General features: G+C 36.6%; 1 protein-coding gene across 1 annotated transcript in view; it reads right to left on the bottom strand.

The window, feature by feature from the left end:
- Positions 1-3049: 3049 nt before the first annotated feature.
- Positions 3050-14330, bottom strand: part of ZPLD1 (zona pellucida-like domain containing 1) — a 62257-nt gene continuing 50976 nt past the window's right edge. The window contains exons 8-11 of the mRNA XM_012652830.1: positions 10246-10417; positions 8888-8996; positions 3729-3758; positions 3050-3281 (exon numbers count right to left, since the gene is read on the bottom strand). Coding sequence (XP_012508284.1) covers positions 3106-3281; positions 3729-3758; positions 8888-8996; positions 10246-10417 — 487 coding nt within the window. The 3' untranslated portion in view covers positions 3050-3105. The remainder of the gene's footprint in view (positions 3282-3728; positions 3759-8887; positions 8997-10245; positions 10418-14330) is intronic.

Here is a 14330-nt window from a genome sequence, read left to right as displayed (position 1 = left end):
ATTTCTCTCCTGCCAAGTGCTCTGGGAATTCCTCAAACTACACCTATGTGTGTTCGCAAACAAGTGTCTCCCATGAACTTCTACTCCATTCTCGCTTCTGGAAGTTGACTGCCTGCGAGGCTATCTAAAGTGATCTTACATTTCCACAGCTAATAATACCCCTCATAAACCATCATGTCTTATGATGGTCCCAGAACTAATTGCCGATATTTGAGGGCTCATAGCGCCCACCTGTGTAAGATTGGCTTCTCTCTGAGTCAGGCAGAGATCTCTCCTCAATGCTGTGTCACTTTCCTATTCACCCCTGCCTGCTGAGACAAGAGATCACAGCCAGACCCTGCTGGAATTGTTATGAGAGACTGTGAAACTCTGGACAGAAGCCGAGTTCCTTGTCTTTATAATTTTTACTGTTCCTGTCAAAGTTTTAAAAATTGTAAGCTCCGTTTTAGTCAGAGCTCAAGCCCATGGTAAAGTGTACTTCCTGACCTTCAGCTGATCTCAGGACTGTCTCCCAACATAAGGCCTTAGCCACGAAGCCCAATATTGACAGGGCAGACTCCATCTACCTGCAGAGATCACTGACCTGCCCTTGCATTAGGCAGTTTATTTTAGACTAATTCTTTCTCAATACAGATGCTCCTCAATTTACAATGGGGTTATGTCCCAATAAACCCATTGTAAGTCAAAAATATCATAGGTCAAAAATGCATTTGGTATCCTGATAAACCCATCTTAAAGTAAAAAAAAAAAAAAATTAAATTGAACCATCACAAATCAGGGACCATTTACATGCATGAAAGTGGGAATAGGATGTTGAAAGTAAGAAGGAGAAATATTTTTTTTTAAAAAAAAGGTCAATATTTTAAAGACATTCATTTACAATTATTTTATTAAACAATCACCTTTTACATGTCATCAGACCTTACCCCTGAAGTGCAAAAAACAGTTTGAGGTATTAAAACTGAAAGAACATTTGCACATATTTTGTAAGGTTTTCACACTATAATAACCGGAAAATTCCATATATCTAAATACTACATACAACAGGTTTATAAGAACAAAGCTGTATAAAACAAACCTGGTTTATCTCATTATAGCTCTGATTCTCCCATTTAGGATGAAAGGGAGGCAAAAAATAATATGAGTCTTAAGTTGCTTCTCAAATGATATATGTCCATTATTCAATTCTGTAAAATGGAATATACACAATTTAAAAGGTCAACAGCTGAAACAGCAGCCATCCCAAAAGCATAAAACTCAAACTGACAAAACAGCTTCAATGATATAATGTCCTAGTCACAGAACTTAATCCTCGGATCAATGTCAATTCACTTAAAGTATCTGAAATAGATTTACCAGAATATTTCAATACTATCCATGTGCATATAGGATCACATTAGTAGCATGGTCAGTTAATCATGTTAGCACAGATAAAGTTCAGAATGATCACTTCAAAATTATTTTAAAGTAACACAGGGAAGGGGAGCCTGGCTTTCTAAGTGATTTAAAATTTTTTTATATTAAAGAAATTATACAGAGACTTTCCAGATCCCATTTTACTTTGTGTCTACACCTTGAAATAGAAAGCTGAGGCAATTATATAGCTAATTATCATAGTATAAACTGCCTCCTGAAATATCCAGGCAAATTGGAGAAAAGGTGTTTTTTGACTTAATTATTGATTTAATTATTAACTGACAATGTAGAACACTTCATTTGAAGCAAATCTAAAATTGCATAATCATTTGTATGTAGCATAATAAATTAAGTCCTAACAGGTCACAAATACTGCATAAAAATTAGTCATTACAGCAATTTCTTACAGTTAACATGGCACACCTGGTAACTGCACATGCTTAGTTTTGGTGTTTGTCACTGAATTGTTTTATTTGTACAACTGTGTGGTTAGCTTGAACAAAGACAAGGTTGAGCTTATTGTAGGAACATGGACTACTTAAAATGGCATTTTTAATTGTTTTTGCAAAACCAATAAAGGATCAAATGCTTCTTGCAGTTTACTGTTAGAGGAAAATACTGTTTATTCATGGCAATTATGACACCTACAAGACTCCGGATTATTGGTTTGCCTGGCATCAAAAATATGAAGGAAGGAATATATTTTATATCGAATCCAACAATATTCTGCAAACTACACTTAACCTAAGTTTCCTCTTTGTTCTAGGAATAAAAAAAAACTAGATGTTAAAAACGCTTATAGAACTCTATGCTTATGGAGTGGTGACAATGTTCTATTCCCATAACTATGGTTTTGCTTTCACATGCAATGATTCTTGAATTAAGAATAATCTTTGCACAGTTGCCTCGCTTCTGGAAGTACAGCTGCAACAGCAGCTGAACTGTTTACCTGGGAGGAACGTTAACATGTGCTGATGTTCTCACGTGAACCAGAAGGAGGAAACTGATCACAGTCATTCCTATGCAAATGAATAATGATCTAGGGCCACTTAGTATTAGCTTTGGAAGCTAATAATTATTTTTACCATTGGCTACACAAATGGATGCCCCAGGTTAACATGGAAATTAGCCAAAGACACAGGAGGTCATAGAATGTGCAGTTAAATCTCAGGTATCCAAATTGGCCAATCCAATTAAAACTCATCCCAAGCTGAAATGACATGGAATAAAATAAAAAGCAACTTTCATTTTAGTACCACATATGCAAATCTACATGCCATTGCATTGGGCTTTGCTGCTTAGGGAAAAAAAAATGCAAACTTAATTTTTTTTCTATGCCCACCTTTTATCTTTATAACCAGTGATCAATAGAAAATTGAAATAAAATGAAATATCTCTGATCCTGTAAGATCTAAGTCCTGAATATTTTTACTTATTGTCGGTATACCCATTGGTGCCATAAAAATAGAGCTGGCCACATACATAAGTGACAATAGCAATATTATCAGAATTCTTTCACTATCATCATGCTGATGAGCTACAAATGAGCTCATGAGCTGATGAGCTAAAAATCTATCAAACCTACAAATATCAAATGCTGGCAGGCATTCAATTCGGATGGAACACTGACTACAGTCACACGTAGTACAGTCAGTGAAGCCTTCTCCCAAGAGCTGGAACCTGTTACAGTCAGTCAAAGACTGGGTTTCTTATGCCATTTAACACCAAACTGGTGGGTCCCTTCCTATGTAGAAGGGCCAGTGAACACAGGAGAAGAGAAAAGCTCATGACTCCAAGAATCACCATTCCTGATATCAGTGCGCTGGTGATGGCATTCAGCTGGAAAGGAGGCGCATTTGGAGAGCCTGCAAGCAATGAAACACACAGCTGTAAAGGCCCCATATTATTTATTTATCGCACCTTAGCCTAATTTAGACCTGCAAAACATCTGTCACCGGTATCTTCTAGAATAGCAGCATGACACAGGATTATGCTACAGTCTATCTGTAATTCAATCCAATACCAAAAGACTGTATGGTTTAGAGGTCAGCTATCCTATGGGCAGCCAAAAAACAAAAACAAAAAACTATAAAATGCTATTAAATTACAATTTATATATGTTGCTATAAATTGTTATAAATTGACAATAGATCACGTATGAGTTCTAAACTTCTCAATGAACTGTTATTTATAATGTAACAAACTTGTAAAACTAAAGCTCATTACATTTAGTTGATTACAGTTTTGTAACTAATCACCAAAAATTCTTTTAAAATAGCGCTTTTATTTTCAACATATGTTAATTATCTTACCAAGCTGTGAATTGTTGGTTGGAGTCTCATCTGGAATGAAAAAAAACAGGAAAAGATAAGTGACACTGTCTCTCCAAATCTGACTCTATAATTACTTTGTACCTACATTTTCACCTTTGTCTCCCCTTACCCCCACCCACAATCTCCTCAGGGAAGGCAAGAATGAAAGCCTCCGTAAATTATTCTGCAATCTCATTTCCTGCTTCACATCCTGGATTTCATCATCCTTCTGTTCCCCACGCCAGCATCTTGCTACTGCCCTGGGTATACAAATATAATCTCAAAATGTACTATGCTGTATTCTTGCCTGCCAACTTTGTTTCATCATTAGCTCTCCAGTCAGGTTAGTGGGGGCAGTAATTGTTAACAGCTATTACATTTTTTATGGCCCTATAACCCACCATTTGTTATTCTGTTATAGAGAAATAGTCATTATTTAGTGCCACTCTAAGTATTGCCAATTTGCCCAACATAATCTGCAAACATATCATTTTAAGTTCCAAGAAGATAAATTTACACTTAATAACTAAATGAAAAAAAAAATGCCTCCTAAGCTTGAGTTGTAGTTTTATTTGCATCTGTTAAGTAAAAGATTGAAGCTGTTGATTTTGCATTTTTCTCTGGCTAACATAATAATAGATACAATGAATATATTCACTTGATTTCACAGTTTTTGTTGTTCAATTTACCATTAACCCTTGAGCTTGTATAACAAGCTCATATTTCATATTTGAAATAACAATTTCATATTTGTGTTTTAATATGTGGGTGTCTGTGTTTGTTATTTGAACCATAAAGTGTGTGCAGTCTCGACTGTTTACTTCTCGAGTATAAATATTATTACAATTAATGTGCATATAATGCCATATAGTTTATAAAGTGCTGTTTCACATGTTATCACATTGCATCCTCACAATAGCCATATGGTTTAGATATTATTGCCACCCCCCATTTTACAGATAAAGAAACTTCCATCTGTCACAGCTTCTATGACAAAGTAAACATATGTTTAAATCAAAGCCCAGAGTCCTTTTTTTAAAATAATATAAATTGACCAACTGTGGAAAATATTTTTGCTTATGAAAATGAATATCTCAAGCTATGAAACTCCAGGATTAGTATTTGAAACAAGTAAAGGGAAAATCAAGTGAGATATTTATAAAATATTTTATGCCATTTCTTTTCAGATACATGAGTCTCAGCAGAAATGCTGGCTCTGCTATCTGATCCTGAAGTGCAATGACTAAAATTAATACAGCACTCATGGTTAGGATTCTTTCAAATGGTGCAGTGCATTGCTATAGGACAAAAATAAAAAATAACACAAATTTTCATTATAGGACACTCAGTAAAATCCTAACCTCTAACCAACACTACTTTATAAAGGCACTTCCTTCTCATAGAAATAGCTGGGATGAATGGACTATAATCAATTCATCCAGAAGATCCATGTGTTCTTTTCCCAAGACAAGCTGCCTCGCCAGAACATGGGAGGAGAATATATAATACTCTAAAATTTCTTTTTAAAAGTTATTCCTTTTTTAAAAATCACACAATTGCTTTAAAAATATTTCTATTAAAGAATAGAGGCCAGGCGTGGTGGATCACGCCTATAATTCTAGCACTCTGAGAGACCAAGGTAGGAGGATGGCTTGAGGTCAGAGTTCTAGACCGGCCTCAGCAAGAATCTCTACTAAAAATAGAAAGAAATTAGCTGGGTGACTAAAAAAAAAAAAAAAAATAGAAAAAATTAGCCGGACGTGGTGGCACAAGCCTGTAGTCCCAGCTACTTTGGAGGCTGATGGAGAAGGATCACTTGAGCCCAGAAATTTGAGTTTGCTGCAAGCTAGGCTTGACACCAGGGCACTCGAGCCCAGGCAACAGAGCAAAATCCTGTCTCAAAAAAATAAAAAAATAGAAAGTTCCTTTCTATTAAGTGTCCCACATAAGACAAAAGTGCTTATGGATGCCCCTCTCCCCATTTTCTGCATCCTGAGGTTAACAGAGGTCGGAATATCCCCCCCACTCCCCACATTACCACTAATGCTTCTGTGGGAACAATATCCCAATTGTCATCCATAAGGACTTGGCTGTGGACAAAAACTCCATGTGTGGGGACAAAACACCCTCCATTGTCAAATGAGCCTGGAACCATGAGCTCCAGGTTCCTGAACTCTGGAAAAATGGAAGCATCCAACCTTTGGCAGATGCCTGAAATCAAAACACATAATATTTAAATACCATTTGGAATTCTATTTGATAGTGGATAAAGGTAGAGAGAATTGCTTTATCTGGTTTCTATTTCTGGTATCCTCAAATTTTTGTATCATTGCAATAAAAAAAAAAAAATCAGAGCACTATCTAGCTCTGAAAGAAAAGATAGGCATTTTCCAGGAGCATTTTGTCACCCTACTCATCTATTCTTCCCTTGAATCCACTTGGTCTTGACATGTACATATACACTAAAAGAAACACATGAAGCTTTCTGGAAGTAGAAGAACAGATTGGAGTACTAAAATTGGTGGCCTCTTAAAAAAGAAAATCTATGTGAGGACGTAAAGGAGAAAGGTAATAACAGCAATGCCACAGCCATTTGAAAGTCAGAAATGACAGATAAATTGTTATTCTCTGCTTTTCTCATATAAGTAATTGAAAAAAATGGCCATCAGTGCACAGATATATGCAGAACGAATATATTTTTCCTTCTTAGCACTAGCAAACTACTTTTTTTAAAAATATTTAATTACCTATACAGTAAAATGTATCATATATTCCAAGTTAATAACCTCCAAACTTTTTACTTTCCACTGTGTTATATTCGTCAATAGTCTATCTCTACCTCTGAACTCTAAGATCCCTGAGGGCAAAGTCTGTGGCCTGTTCTCTACTGTATTCCCAGTTCCTAGCAGAGTGCCAGTCTCAGCTAGGGACTAAATGCATACGCTGAAATGGATTATTAACTACCCATAAAAACTCAATGATACAAGTTGAACAGGAGTATGGCTTGGGTTTCTCCATAGCAATTTATGTAAACAAAATAATGAGATGTTATTGTTTTCCAGTGTTTGTACTTCTAAATTTCCAGAAGTGTAGCCTATTATAAGCATTTCCCCGCCTAAGCAGTTTTAGCATTTGGAAGCATTAAATAAGAACACGTCAGGAATTTTAAGGATTTTGCATTTTGAGGATGTGAAAATTTTCCTGTATCAACTAACAAAAGTATTACATCCTTAAGGTGTAAACAGATTGAAAATCAGGAAGAATGAAATTCAGGCATGACATCAGAGGCATTGTACTAGCTCTTTGAGGTTTCAGCATAGATATTTGGGGCAACTGGACATGGAATGGGAGAAACCTACAAACCTGGAAAGCTGGTCAGCTATGTTAGCATTAGAGGCTTCTATTTGGTAATGTTTATAGGGATTTGGGGATCTTAGAAACTTTTTTGGTCTTTGTAAAGATTACCTTACACTAACAAATTATTTAAAAGTTATAATATTTAGTTTGACCAGGCAAGAAGGAAGCAAGGAGGTTATTAAGGAGGAAAAGCCATCTACCCAAGATGCCCAAGATGGACAGAGGAAGTGTGCTTACAAGATTCTTTTTTATAGCAAACTGACTCTAGATGTGCTCCATAGAAATAAAAATATTTTTGTCGTGCCTACTCAAAAGCATTCCTAATTATTGGCAACAAGAACTGAATTTCCATTCAGTGTAATTCTATGAAGTACTTCTGACAGCTAGAGACAAGAATTGGGCCTTTCACAAACCACAAACCAGTCATTTTCAAACCATTCAAAGCACATACCAAAAATCCTCAGGTAGTACAGACTAAGTTTGAAATTTCATATTTAATAAATTTCTGCACTACTTAAAAGGTCTATTAGTTTGTTTTTAAATAATGCTATGTCTACACAAACACAGGGAAGTCACCAATTAAAGTAATTCTCTGGATTTTTCAGACCCAGATCACTTTTTGCTTAATTATTTACCTATTTCAGGTAAAACTTTCTTTTCACTATGGGATGAGCAGCATGGGAGGAAAAGTACAGAAAATCTAATTGAAGCATACTAACAGCCTTAAGGATAATATAAATGGAGAAAATATTATTAGCATATAATCCAAATCAGAATTATTCTCTTTTTTTTTTTTGAGACAAATTTAGAACTATAGAGTTAGAAAGAATCTTAAAGGCTACTTTTAAAACCCCTCATTTTAAAAATGAAGAAACATTTATCCAAAGAAATGAAGTAAATCTCAAGTCACATACCTTGTTAGAACAAAAGCTAGACCTTGAAACCACGTTTCCCAAATTCAGTCTCAGTTGCTTACTCTTCATGTTTGTTTTATATGATTGACTCTGGATGTCTCCAGGTTCATGCTGACTTAAATCTATATCCCTTCGTAGAATGTGTGTGGATTGGTGTGTATGTACATGTATTCACAAATATTCGTATACATGACAATATATGTGTATTTGAGTTGTGTGCATTAGATCATAGAAATTCATGAGAGTGAATGAGTGCACTGGGTAGGGCTATGTAAAATACAGTATCCTGGAAGGAAACAAATGGTACTCAAACTGGACAGTGTAAGGAATGTTTAATAGGACTATTTACAAAGATGCAGGGAGTTTATAAAAGAAAGTCAAGTTTCCTTGCCATGAATTAAGGACAGGATTTCTAGAGTATTTTTAGGGAGAGAGTTGTCAGGCAGGAGCAGTGTGGACTTCACATTTTCCGTGCCCTCCCATCTGCTGACAGCGCCACCTATTGGTCAAGCCCCAGCAGAAACTAGATAGCAAGGGAGCCAGTGAACATAGTCCGCTAACGGCAGGGAAGGGTAGAGCGGATCCCAGGGGCAATGAAACATGGCCGGCACGTACATACGTGCCTACGTACGTGTGTGTGTGTGTGTGTGTGTGTGTGTGTGTGTGTGTGTGTGTGTGTGTGTGTAAAGAGAAATGTACGATATTGCCCTTTGTGTGAAAGTTGAGTAAATAGGAAAACTACTGTGAAATTAAAGTTGCTTAGCAGTTTATCTTGTCTCACAGTTAATTAGTGCTGTTTAGGAACCACTTTGAGTTCTCCTTAGAAGCCAAGTAAGGAGGCGTTTTGAAGCCATCTATTACTACACAGAGAAGGAGGAGCACTCCTACCACTCCGAGTAATGATGGGACCGGCAGAGAGGACCGCGCTTCCAGAAGTGCCCTGGGGGCTCCCGGTTGTCCTCCTCCCCGCATCTCTCCTTTCTCTGTGGCCGCAAATCTGAGGTGTTAATGAAAACAAATGAAATTCCACACCGGCACAAGATCGTTTCTTCATGGCCATTTGGAAAGCAGATTCTTTTGGAAGACATACCACATGTTTAATTTTATTCATTTCCTTCTGTGCATTTATTTAATTACTTTGCATGTAACTGCTACAGTGTTTCTTACCCTGGCTTGGGCCACATTTCTTATTTCCTCCCGCTGTAATTGTGCACTGCCTCATTAATTTACATAGCTCAGTGGCTCTCCTGAAAAAGAGCTGTGTTTATCAAACTTTTCTACTTTTATTTCTCTCAAGCCTTTAATAAATCCTTCCTGGAAATGTTGGTCAGCACGGACCCAAGGTACTATGGACTCTCCATTTACCCCCATCTGATACAGTCAGTTAGACCAAAGAGATCAGTGATTGTGATGAAATAGCTTCCCATGCATGAATGGAACATAAATAGAAACATAGTAAAGCTATTTCAAATTTTTTAAATTGCCTGCATTTTTGTCAGGTTAATATTGATGTGACCCTAAGGAGCCTGTCGGAATAGAATTGTTTCTTATTCACTACTAAATGGATCCATATTTTAATGGTGGCTGTATGCAATTGAGAGCCACACCTTTCATAGCTTTTAACTTTTAATCCAAGGGATTCCCAGGCCATCTGGCCCCAGTTTACCTTCCTACCACCAGCCCAGCCCTCTTCCTAGGTTTTCCCATCATCCTCTGCTCCACAGCTTTACTAACGGACTAGAAGTTCCCTGATCACACTGGTTTCTGTGTCTGTGACTTTGACCATCCTTCAGTATGGAATGTCTCTCACACTCTTGATTTTGCCCTTTTCAGGTTCATCTGTCTTCACAGTTACAGTTGGAGTTCTTCTCTACCAATCCCCCCAACCTCTCCTGCTCCATCTCTCTCACAATGGTGAATACTGCCTCATACTACAACCCATGTATTTGTCTGCCTTTGCACCCTAAGATTTTTGTCTTGCTTTTTTTCATGACTATCTCATGATCCTAAAGGATAAGCCAATTGAACTCAGAATTCATGCTGGCTTCATCTCTATATCCCTGGAATAATGCTCAGCAAAAAGTAGACGTTCAATAGCTCTTTACTGGATGAATGAATAAATCCTACTTCAAACTGTTTGACCTAATGCATATCCACTTTCTATATAGAAATTAGTTCCTGACGCTTAATAACCTTTCAGCTTAGATCAGTTCAACAATTTAGAATAAAGTTGCTTAAAAACATACTGGCATAAGGAAGGGGCAATCATCAGCTCTGCAGAGCTTGGTAACGCAGTGCAGGAAGACCGTGGACATTTTCTGATTCTTGTGTTTCACAAATCGGAACACTTCAAATGAAAACCGGCCCCTCTGGCTTCTGCCGTTTTCAATGACGGTGGTCTGAGGATCTTTGTCACAGCTACATTGTAGGAAATGTGAAAACAGGACATCACTGGAAAGTACCAAGCTACTGTGGCTTGTAAATTAATTTCTACATTATTAAGGGTACCCCGTTACATTAACAGCTAAAAGAACCATGCCATGTTACAAATATTTAATAAGTGCATAAACTAATTCAACAGATATGGTAATAATAACCTGGATCATAAAATTTAAATAGATCAGTTTCTATTTACAATATTACTGTCAAATTTTAGGGGAATTATACTTTCATATGGTTCAAAAATATATATAGAGAGAGATAGATACAGTGCAAAATCTCCCTCTCAACTTTCCCCTGTCCACACCATTCCGTATCCACATTCAGAGCTGCCAGAGGTGATCTCACCTAGTTTTACATCCTCCAGGGGTATATGAAAATAGAAACAGAAGCAATATATTCTACGTTTCTCCTCCTTAAACAACTGTCTACACTGTTACATACCTTGCCTTTTAAAGATTTAACAGTGCATCTTAGTGATCTTTCCATATGAATATTTAGAAAGCATCCTCTTTCTTTTTCTAGAGCTGTATTGTATTCCATCGGGCACACATGCAAGGGTTTATTTAATCAGTTCCCTGTTTATGTCCACTTGCATTGTTTTTCAATCTTTTGCTCTTGAGAAACAGAGCAACAATGAATAGTCTTGTAATACATTACTTTGAGCATGTACAGGATTATCTGTAAAATATATCTCTAGAATAGACATTGCCACATTGCCTTCTATAAATGTTTTTCTATTTTGGACTTAAAGAGCATTATATGAAAGCAATCCTTATATCTCCAGAGCTATATCAGCAAAGTGTGTGGATAAAATTTTGAATTATTCCTTATTTGACAGTAAAAAGAAAGTTTCTTTTTATTTTTATTATAATTTTAATTTATATTTTTCTTAGTATTAATAAGTTTGTGTATCTTTTCACATACATTATGGCCATTTGTGTTTTTGGGGATCTAAAAATTGTTCATGCCTTTTGTCCAAATTCTATTGTGTTGTTGGCCTTTTTCTTTCTGATTCTTACAAGTTTTTTATGTATTAGGAAGAGTGGCTACTGGCTTGTTATATAAGTTGCAAATGGTTTTACTTTGTTATTTGGCTTTGGACATTCCTGTGTGTGTGTGTGTGTGTGTGTGTGTGCATGCGTGCACATGTGTTCTCGTGCACACACGGTTTCATTTTTATGTAGTTAAACTTTCAATATTTTCTTTTATGGCTTCTAGTATTTGGGCTGAAGATGGTTTACTTGCTCCAAAGGTTTAAAGGTATTTTGCATGTTTTATTCTACCAGTTTTAAAGTTGTAGTTTTTATATTTAAATTAATTATCTGTTTAGAGTTTATTATGGAGTCTTAAGTGAAATATAGATCCAATACTATTTTTTCTCCTGTGGTTATCCATGACCAGTGCTGTTTAAAAAAATCTGTTTATCCCACTGATTTGTGGAACCACACTCTATCATATACTAAATTCCCATATGTTTTGGAATCTGTTTTTCCAGATTCTGTAACTTTTGTCTGTGTGTCTAATCTTGCATAATATCATATCCCTTCAATAAGTGTAGAACTTTTATTAACTGTGATACCTGGTAGGACTATGTTCTCCTCATTTCTATGTTGATTCCTCACTTGTCTGTTTGTATTTTGTATTTGTTATTTATCCTTTTTGTTCTTAATTTGATTAGCTAATGATTCTCTAGTTTTTCAAAGGACCAACTTTTTCTTAATTTATTGGAAAATGTTGGCTCACATTTTCACATCTGGTACAGTGTTATTTATGAGTTCTACAATTTCCAAGTGGTGAGGACTTTCTGTTTTCTGGTATTGTTACAAATTGCTGCCTCTCAATAGATAGCTCGTTGCTTATCTTGTTTAGATCTTCTGTGTCCTAACTTAATTGTTGGCCACTAGAATTAAGTTTCCTGACAGGTAAAGTCTCTAATTTTTATTGTATTTCTGACTATATCTTTTTATATTTCTCCTAGTTTCCACTTTATAAAAACTTTGATTTCATCCAGGTCATCTTTTCATTATGTTGATGTAAGGTTTTGTTTGTTTGTTTCTTTAATTTAGGAAAGTCTCCCTGGATTATATTTTTAAACATTTGTTCTGTTATTTTGGCTTCTTTTAAGGGGAGTCTAATTATGCATATTATATATATATTGAATTCCCTTTACTTTTTATTTCTATCTTTCCTACTTAATCCATTTTATCTTTTTCTTTATATTTATTTCTTCTTATTTGCATTTTTTATATTTATCCTCTGTGTCCTGTACTGTGTTTCTGCTGTGTCTGCACTCTCTTGAATGCCTTCCGGTTATGTCTCCCTTCCTGTAATACATTTTTTCTGTTTCCATCTATATCCATTTCTCCCAGTTCACTTTTCACATTCTCGTAGCCTTACCTTTTACTGTCCTGTCCTTGCTTACCTGAGTTCTTATAATGCTATCTTCATAGCTATGACTGATTTTTAATTTTTTTAAATTAATGTTGGAATGTTTAATTACAAATCTTATCTGTTCCATGGCAACATTTTTCTGATGAGTTTAATTCATCTTTAAAATTTCTTTTCTGCCATTTTTGACATTTTTCTTGTGGTATACTGGAATGCTGCAAGAAATGCCTGCATTTGTTTATCATTCATATTTGAGAGTTGGATTTCCCTAGACCTATTATTTTCAGAAGACTCCTGAGGCCTTGAGGTAATGACTTTCCTCAAGCATTTCCTCAACTCAAGGGCTCCCTCCTCTGTTTTACAATGACAGACAGTATTCCTTGAATATAGTCCTGTACACCTGAGTTCTCTCTGCCTCTCTGAACTTAAAGATATCTGCAAGGATTCTACCATCAGCCCTGGGTTCCTCAGGTTTATTTACCAGCCTAGCCGCCAAGGGTAAGGCCCTTGCTTTCCCAAGTGATTCTTCCACCTTTAGGAGATGTACTTTTGCTGGCTGTTTATGAGACCTGCTACCTCTGCAGAAGGTTTTGGCACTCTCTACTCCTTCATTCTCCAGATTCCTCACTCCTGGTGGCTGTTTGATCTCAGCTATGGTCCTAGCAGCTTCCACTCAGTGATGCCCTCTCCTTCCAGGTGTGCACTTCTCCTGGCTGATTCTAGGATCTGCCACTCTTAAAACCCCCTACTTCCCCTGTCATCTCCCCTACACTACTTCCTTCACCATTTTCTCCTGATCTTAACTGCTTTTAACAACACTAACAGTTATTTTATTATTTTTATTTCAGCATATTATGGGGGTACAGATGTTTAGGTTACGTATGTTGCCCTTGCCCCCTCTCCCCCCCTCCTCAGACTCTTGACATAGTACTCTTACGACTGCTTTGCTACTCACTAACCCAAAAGGTTAAGTTCATCTTCTTGTTCCTTTGTCCTACTCTTTAGTCCCTACCTAACCTTATTAAGTTTTAACTGTTTGTGGACATGGCCGCCTTTTTCCTTCTCTTTCTTTAATTTGCATATGCATTTGCTAGTCTGGATTGTTTAACTTAGCTGTACCTTGAGTTCTTTGTTTATAAACTGTCTGTGGTTATTTGTATAGTACCTTGCAAAATGAGGTAAGTAAGAAGTCCTTAAATTGTTTAGGAAATGGAGAAGGGGATCATACCTGTCCTATTTTTCTTTTGGTAAGCACATTTAATGGAATTTATTTCTGGTTATTTCCTTGTTTCTGACTATTAAGGATGAACCATTTGAAAACCGTGGTTATTGAAAATCTAGAGGGAAATAAATACATCACCCACATGGATCTCCGGGACAATCAGCTGACCGACTTGGATCTCAGCTCCCTGTGTGGGTTGGAGCAGCTGCACTGCGAGCGGAACCAGCTGAGAGAGCTGACCCTCAGCGGCTTCTCCCTGCGCACTCTCTACGCCAGTTC

This window comes from Propithecus coquereli, unplaced genomic scaffold (genome assembly GCF_000956105.1).
Source record: "Propithecus coquereli isolate 6110/MARCELLA unplaced genomic scaffold, Pcoq_1.0 Scaffold40, whole genome shotgun sequence".
In the NCBI taxonomy this organism is placed as follows: Eukaryota; Metazoa; Chordata; class Mammalia; order Primates; family Indriidae; genus Propithecus; species Propithecus coquereli.
This window is presented reverse-complemented; position numbering and strand designations above follow the sequence as displayed.